The sequence below is a fragment of the Panthera uncia genome (assembly GCF_023721935.1).
Source record: "Panthera uncia isolate 11264 chromosome D3 unlocalized genomic scaffold, Puncia_PCG_1.0 HiC_scaffold_9, whole genome shotgun sequence".
NCBI classification, from domain to species: domain Eukaryota; kingdom Metazoa; phylum Chordata; class Mammalia; order Carnivora; family Felidae; genus Panthera; species Panthera uncia.
In genome coordinates, this window is record NW_026057587.1 from 4,737,602 (window position 1) to 4,745,674 (window position 8,073).

General features: G+C 55.2%; 1 protein-coding gene and 1 long non-coding RNA gene across 2 annotated transcripts in view; both read left to right on the forward strand.

Moving 5' to 3' along the window:
• The first annotated feature begins 988 nt into the window (after positions 1 to 988).
• On the forward strand, positions 989 to 5,401 carry LOC125915069 (uncharacterized). Its single transcript, XR_007455560.1, has 2 exons — positions 989 to 2,741; positions 5,050 to 5,401. It is a non-coding gene; the product is annotated as an uncharacterized LOC125915069 (long non-coding RNA).
• A 2,576-nt stretch (positions 5,402 to 7,977) lies between these two features.
• Positions 7,978 to 8,073, forward strand: part of P2RX2 (purinergic receptor P2X 2) — a 3,481-nt gene continuing 3,385 nt past the window's right edge. Inside the window, exon 1 of the mRNA XM_049620646.1 lies at positions 7,978 to 8,013. Within this exon, the coding sequence (XP_049476603.1) occupies positions 7,978 to 8,013 (36 nt within the window). The remainder of the gene's footprint in view (positions 8,014 to 8,073) is intronic.

Genomic DNA, 8,073 nt, shown 5'->3' on the forward strand with positions numbered 1-8,073 from the left:
CCTTGACTACTGGTTTTGGGAAGGAAAACTTTTCCTCTGTCTTTCGAGGTTCTTCTAGCTGGTTCAAGAATTAAGTTGACATGAATGGGGCACATGGGTGGCTCTGTCAGTTAAGCGTCTGACCTCGGCTCAGGTCATGATCTCACCTCTCTCCGCCTCTCCCCAACTCGTGCACACACACGCACGCTCTCTCAAAAACAAACATTTAAAAAATTATTTAAAAAAACTGACATGGTTAACAGGAGAAAGAAACAAGGTTTTATCACGTGCACATGGAGGCCCAATGATGAGACAGAAAGAATGACCAAGGCAGGCAGCGTTTGTGTATTTTAGACAAAGAGGCATACATCTGTGAGGAATTTGCAGGACAATCAATCGAGTAATCTGGTATTAAATAAGAGGCATTTCTATGGAAACAAAAGAAAAACAGTGGAGTGGAGCAAATTATACACCAATTTTTGAGTTCTGAGTGTGGCCAGTCAAGATTTCTAGACGTCAGGGTCGAAGCATCTTTAGATGGAGTGAAAGCAGATGGCAGCAATCAGAAAGACATTCCTGGTCTGCTGTTGGAATGTCTCCGGTGACCTCTTGGAGTGGCCCACACAGCCACAGGCCTAGCGTTTATTTTTGGGAGAGAGATAGAGACAGAGAGACAGAGCATGAGCGGGGGAGGGGTAGAGAGAGAGGGAGACACAGAATGCGAAGCAGGCTCCAGGCTCTGAGCCGTCCGCACAGAGCCTGACGCGGGGCTCGAACCCATGAACAGTGAGATCATGACCTCAGCTGAGGTCCGAGGCTTAACCGATTGAGTCACCCAGGCGCCTCCATAACTTTTTGTAAAGTAAACAATTCAGGGGCCTTTAGTGCATTCCTAGCAGTGTGCAAGCACCACCTCTATCTGGTTCTAGAACATTCCATCATTCCACAGTACAAGCTAGACTCCTGTTCTAAAACCCTCCTCAAGTCTGTCTTCCCGCCCCATGGCCGTGCTCCCCTCCAGGACCACCAGCTCCCAGCCCAGGGCCCACGAGCCTCAGACTCAGTCCTGCCTTTGGTTTCCGTCCCAGGTGCTACAGGCCCTTTGGGGGTGGGGTGGGGGGGGACGGCTGAGCCTTTCCGGGACCTTGCTGCCCATCTATGAGGTCAGTGGTGGCCTCTTGCTGTCCCATGTCGTGTCCCGTGAACCTCTGGTTTCCAGATGATTCCAGTGAAGATGTGCTCATCTTGCCCCTTTGTTCTTTACTGGGGTCACTTGCCCCGCAAAGCACAGTGGAAACCTGTTTGTTGTCTCCTGGTCTGTTCAGGCCCCCAGGCCAGGAGCACCTCTGACCACAAGACAAGTCCTCCTGGGGCTGGAACTGAGAAACGCAGAAGGTCCCCAGGGAGAAAGGCAGACACACCGTGTCCTCGCGCTTGGGGTGACGCAGACGGACGAGGAGAGCCCAGGAGCTGGACAAAACAGTGGAGCCGCACGGGACAGCCCAGGGACAGCCATTTCTGGGCAGGCTGCCGTGGGGAAGCTTGTGAGGAGGCGGGAGCCAGAGCCCATGGCAGGGTTGGGGTCAGGGAGCCAGCACGGGGGGCCCCCGAGGACTCTGTGTACCTCCCGCTCAAGTCACATCAACAGGAGCGCTAGCAGAACCGGTGAGGCTGGTATTTTCCAGAGCACCTCCACACTTACAGTCATTTGGCCTCCACAAAAATCTCCGGAAACGACCCGCTGCCCATGCGACATGTGAATCCCCGTGAAGACACGTTCAGCAACACAGGACATCTCAGGCCAAAGGAGGCTATCATCGTCTATCGGGTTTTTTGTTTTGTTTTGTTTTTGGAAAAAATAGCAAATCACAGCACACATCAGCTGAGTTTCGGGCTTTCTGTAATTTTATACTTAAATTTGTCTGCAATCCGCTTAAGATAGTTCAGAAGTCACAAAAGCATTGCTAGACCATTTTGTTCCCAAGTTTTGCTAATTGGTTTCAAAAGAGGTACAACTCCATGAACGCGGAGCCCTATTCTGATCGGCAGCCACCAAAGAATGACAAAGACACGGGAGAGGAGAGCAGAGGGAGGCTGCTGGGCGCAGCACGAGCAGCGCCAAAGCTCTTTCACTTCTTACCTTCGGAAAAGCACTTCGAAGTCTATTTCAGCGTTCACGTGCTACCGGTGTTTAAACGTTTTCCCCTCAAGAGCAGCAGCTGGCAGTCAGGACATACCTGTGCCGCGTGTGGCCCCAGATGCCGGCAGGCGTGACGTGTGAGCTTGTGGGTTCCCTGCACGGCCCGCACGGCGGATGGGGAGTGCGAGCGAAGCCTTCCGGGGTGGCCTCCGTGTGTTCCAGGGGCCGCTGAGGCCGCCCACCAGGCAGCTCCTGCCAGCAGCTCCCAGACCCCCAGGCCCTGGAGGCCACTGAACTTACGGAACATTCAGAAACAGCTCTTATGAGGTCGCCAAGTATCTCCCTGACGCAACCCAAGACCCACCTTTTAGTCCTGGAAGACTGAGCACACAGACGGACAATGGCCGGACCGTCTCTGAAAGTGGGACTCGGCCCCCGGGCCGCAGCAGCCAGCCCGGAAGCCAACTTCCGTCTCTCAGCTGGCCCTCGGGGACCAGCACTGGGCCAGCGGCTGCAGCGTCCTCAAGTCAGGACCGGCCCGCGAAGCCAACGATGCCCCCTGAGCAACCATGGGACACCCGTACCGGTCCGCTGCGGCTGCATAACAAACACCGTGAGCGGGGTGGGTTCAACCACCGTTTGTTCCTCACAGTCCTGGAGGCTGGAGGTCCAGATCCGGGTGTGGGTGGGGCCGTCCCTTCCGGGGCCCTTCTCCTGGGGCGTGGACACATCTCCCTGCGTCATGCTTACGCACCGGGCCGCGTTCCATTCTGCTGACCCCTGGGCCTCTGTTCTCCTGATCCGTAAGCTCCATGAGCCAGCGCTCGAGGGCCAGCGGAAGGGCTGTGGGAACTCTTTTATATTTATATATATAAAGATTTTTGAGAGAGAGAGAGAGAGAGAGAGAGAGAGAGACAGTGCAAGCAGGGGAGGGGCAAGAGAGGGGGACAGAGGATCTGAAGTGGGCTCTGTGCTGACAGCAGTCTGACACGGGGCTCGAACTCGCGAGCCACAAGATCATGACCTGAGCTAAAGGCAACTGACTGACCCACCCAGGCGCCCCTGTGGGAACTCTTTCTGTCCCCTCACTGCAGGTCAAGGCTCCCAGATGCCCCTAAGCACATGTTCCAGAGAAATGACACTAGACAACGGAGTCGGATAAACATTCCCGAAAATAAATGGGCAAACCTGTAGCCACTGTATCAGTCTTGAAAGTCTTGCCTCCATATTACATCAAATATAAAGAATATGAGTAATACAACTATATGAAGGCTGGATTTAAATCACAACTTGAATATTTAAGAATTTAAAACTTGCCATGTTTTTTTGTACTTTGAACAGGGCAAAAAAAACCTTTATGGTCTCTGATTTCTCATGGGCCCTTGAAAAGTTCACAGGCCGTTTATGAAACTGGGCCTGATGTGCCTGGTCAAACAGCCATGCCGCACAGACACCCACTGTCCCCACGGAGCGGCTCCAGCCCATGCCGTCCACGGCAGCGACAAGGCCGGCGGCCAAGAGGTGGGCGCAGCCCAGGTGTCCAGGATGAAGGATAAACAGAACGTAGGCCATCCATACAATGACATGTAAGTCACCTGAAAAAGGAGGGAAACCCTGACACGTGTCACAACCTGGCTGGGCGCTGAGGACATGATGCTGAGTGAAATAAGCCGGTCCCAGGAGGACAGACACTGCAGGCTTCCACTCGTGGGAAGGCCTTAGAGCAGCCAGATTCGTAGAAGCAGCGGGTAGAAGGTGGGTACCGGGTGCTGGGCCGCCGTCAGCGTGGAGCGGGACAGAGCGTCAGTCTCGGAGGGCGAGACAGTGCTGGACGTGGACGGTGGCCCCGGCAGGGCGGTGCGGGGGTACCTGGTGCCCCTGAACTGTGCCCGTTACGGTGTTTACATTGGGAAAATTTTTGTGTGTATCTCACTGCCGTAAACCAAAGGCTACCGGCACTGCTCAGAGGCCCGGGAGGCCCTGAGGCGTAGCTGTTCCTGAACTTGGAAGAACAGGGCATTCGCAGCCCCTGCTTATTCTTAACTCTTCTTTTATTAATGCAGTCTCTTTCCGTGGATATTTGTGTATAAATCTCTCAGAGCAGACATCTTTCCACAGTCTTTCCTTCCAAACCTCAACACCAAAATATGATTCCATAGTATCTCAATCTGGCAAATAAAAGCTTGATGCCAGGGGTGCCCGGGGGGCTCCGTCAGTTGTGTCCGACTTCAGCTCAGGTCAAGATCTCACGGTTCGTGAGTTCGAGCCCCGCGTCAGGCTCTGTGCTGACAGCTCAGAGCCTGGAGCCTGCTTCGGATTCTGTGTCTCCCTTTCTCTCTCTGCCCCTCCCCCTCCCCCGCTGTGATCTCTCTCTCTCTCTCTCTCTGTGTGTGTGTCAAAAACAAACTTATTTAAAAAAAGCTTGATGCCAAATCTTGCCAGAAATCACAGACGCCAATAAATTATTCCCTGAACTGTGACTCCCATATTTCGAGCACGAACCCCTCACACTGGGGCCTTACCCGCCCTGCCTCCTTTGCCACCTCCAAGGAAAGGCAGTGTGGCCCGGACCGGGGCAGTCGGCCCAGGGCAGCAGCCTCTGCACGCTTGCACACAGGGAAGCAGACCACACGGGCAAATGCGTGAAGCTGGACAGTGCTCGCAGAAAATCTCTCCCTGGCCGCTGATAACTGCTCAAGTGTTCAGTGCTCCTACCTTTCTATCGTGGGCTCCACCTGCCCCTCTGTAAGGGAGACCGGCCAAGCCGTAACTCCAGAACAGACTCCAGCCCCCAAGGGAGAATCCACAGGACCAAGGCCAAGGGAGTCCTGGGCAAAGCGCCACAGACTCACCAGGGCAAGGCCCACCTTCCTCTCCTACCTCCTTCCTGGCCCCACCTTCCAGCTGACCAGAGTCTCCCCCCTCTGCAGGAAGGACCGGATGGAAGCAGACGAGGCCGGGCCACACAGGAGCCCAGGAAGCTTGACCACAGCTGCTGCAGGCCAACCGGCCAGACAGCCAGCACTGGGTCAGTGGCTGTGGCTTCCCCAGTCTTTCCCCTCTTCCGACTCAGGACCAAATATGCCCTTAACCGATCTAGTGGGATGCTCGCCCCCCCCCCAAGTCCCCTGGGGGCACCTGCACCAGCCTCGCACCACCAGCATCCCCACACACCTACCTGCCTGTGGGTGGCCGGATGCCAAGCAGGGGTTTGTTCTCATCGGGGGTGCTCTTCGTTTCTCTCTGCAGACGTCGTTCATTCAGTAAACATGTATTTACTCACTGTTGACTACATGCGAGGCTCTGCCCAGGGAAAGATTGCGTGTGCCCGCCCCTCCTTGCCCCCAAGAGTGCTTGGTCTAGTTTGGGAAATGGTCGTGTCAACAAAGAGATGAGGCAGAAGGAGGTGGGTGGATTTAGAGCGAGGGGGGGGTGCCGGGAGCTGGGACGGTTAGCGGTTAGCGAGCGGCCCCTGGCGGCGGGTGGGCGGCCGCGTCTGGACCTGCAGCCGGCGGGAAGCGCTTCAGGACGCGGGGCGGGGGCGGGGCTGGCGCAGGAATGAGGGGCAGGCGGGGGCGGGGGGCTGGGCGAGAACCCAGAGCGACCCCGGCCCGTCGCCACTGGGGTGTCGGGGATCCGCGTTCGCGCAGCGTTAACAACGCGCGCCAGAGTTCGGTGGCCTGAAAGGGCAGTTGGTCACATCATCTCTCGGCGCGTGTGGGTTGGCCGGGCGCACGGCAGGGGCCCTGCGGAGTCTGAGCGGCTCTGCGACCCGGGCCGGGAATCGGGCCACGAGCAGGAGGGAGCCCCGGAGGCAGCGGGCGGAGACGCAGGCGTGGCCGGGGGTCCTCCGGGGGCAGCTGCGGGGTCGAGGGGAGCAGAGTGGGGGCTGGTAATGGGTCTGGGGTTTCCTTTAGAAGCGGTGTTCTAAAATTAGATTGTGATGTTTGTACCACCGTGTGAATATACTAGAAACAATGAATTCCGTACTCCAAACGGGTAAATTGTATGGCGTGTGAATTTTATCTCAATGAAGCTGTTTAGAAAAGGAAATCTAGGGGCGCCTGGGTGGCTCAGTCGGTTAAGCGGCCGACTTCGGCTCAGGTCACGATCTCGCGGTCCGTGGGTTCGAGTCCCGCATCGGGCTCTGTGCTGACAGCTCAGAGCCTGGAGCCTGTTTCAGATTCTGTGTCTCCCTCTCTCTGACCCTCCCCTGTTCATGCTCTGTCTCTGTCTCAAAAATAAATAAAAAACGTTAAAAAAATTTTTTTTAAAAAGAAAAAAAAAGAAAAGGAAATCTAATTTTATTTTTATTTGGGACTTTTACTTATAACTAGGCTGTTTTTACATTGTTATTTACAGATATGTTTATTCTATTCTTGCCGTAGAGTAATATTTCCGGTTAACCAAACGTTTTAAAATTCAGTTGAATAACTTTATTTTTTCACTTGTAAAAGGCATTTTTAAGTAAAAACAACAACAACAAAAACTATTATGAGACTCACTCCTCCTAGGACTAATTTCTTTAACGCCTTTGAAAGTTTCATGCAAATTATAAATTTAAAAAATATTTTTTAATTCTTTTTAATGTTTATTTTTGAGAGAGAGAGACAGAGACAGAACAGGAGTGGGGGAGGAGCAGAGAGGGAGACAGAATCTGAAGCAGGCTCCAGACTCTGAGCTGTCAGCACAGACCCCGATGCGGGGCTCGAACTCGTGAACCACAAGATCATGACCTGAGCCGAAGTCCGAGGCTTAATCAAGTGAGCCATCCAGATGCCCCTCAAATTATAAATTTAAATTTATACAAATTCCGTGGTTAGGGTCTACACTGGTTTTCTCCCAGCCTGGAGAGTTTGCCTGGTGTTTTCATTTGATTTTTTTTAATGTTTATTTTTGAGAGGGAGAGAGAGAGGGCGAGCTTGTGAGGGGCAGAGAGAATCCCAAGTAGGCTCCACACTGTCGGTGCAGAGCCTGATGTGGGGGCTCGAACCCACAAGCCGCGAGATCATGACCTGAACTGAAATCAAGAGTCCCACGCTTGGGGCACCTGGGTGGCTCAGTCCGCTATGCGTGCAAGTTCACCTCTGGCCATGATCTTGGGGTTTGCGGGTTTGAGCCCCGCATCCGGCTCTCAGCTGTCAGCGCAGAGCCTGCTTCCGATCCTCTGCGCCCCCGCCCACTCTTCCTCTCCCCCGCTTGTTCTCTCTCAAAATAAATAAATAAACTGAAAAAAAAAAAAGGTTAATTAGATGCTAAATGAATTTCACCTAAATAAAGCTGCAAGAAACGTGTCATTTTGTGAAATACCAAAATAACGAAGTGGGGTGAAGATATGAAAGGGCTCAAAAACACCCACAACCGCTTCGGTTTGCAAAGAAAGCGGAAACGGACTGAAGCGGATAAAAGCAGTTAGGGGCCTCAGCCCAAGTCCAGGACAGACGCGAGGGCTGGGCGGCTGCGTGGAGGAGGGGCGAGAACTGACGGCTCAGAGCGCGCCCGTGGCTCGAGCAAAGGGGCCGTCTGGGCAAAGGAAAGGACCCAGGTTTGTGCGAGCCTGGCGGGGGCGGGCGGCCGGGGGTCTCTGCCGAGCTGCGGGGAATCCAGGACTGCCCTTCGGAAATGCCCTCCTGAGACACCTAACCCCCCACGGTGTTCAAAGTCAGGGCACGGGACACAGGGACAGCCCCTCGGGGTCAGGGCGCGCCGCCGTCAGACGCCGCCGGAGACGCCAGGAGGCCTGCGGAGCCTCGCCAGGTCTTCCTCCCGCGTCTCAACAATGTCCCCGCGGCTCCGTGTCCCACCGCAGGGACGTGCGGGCCCCCGGGGCGGGTGGGGCGAAGGCCGCCGCCCGCGCCATGCCCGCGCCGGGCCCACCTGGAGACACCTGCCAGGTGCGCCCCCGCGCGCCCCGGGGCCGCGCGGCCCGGCGGGGGTGAGGGGCGGGGCGCGCG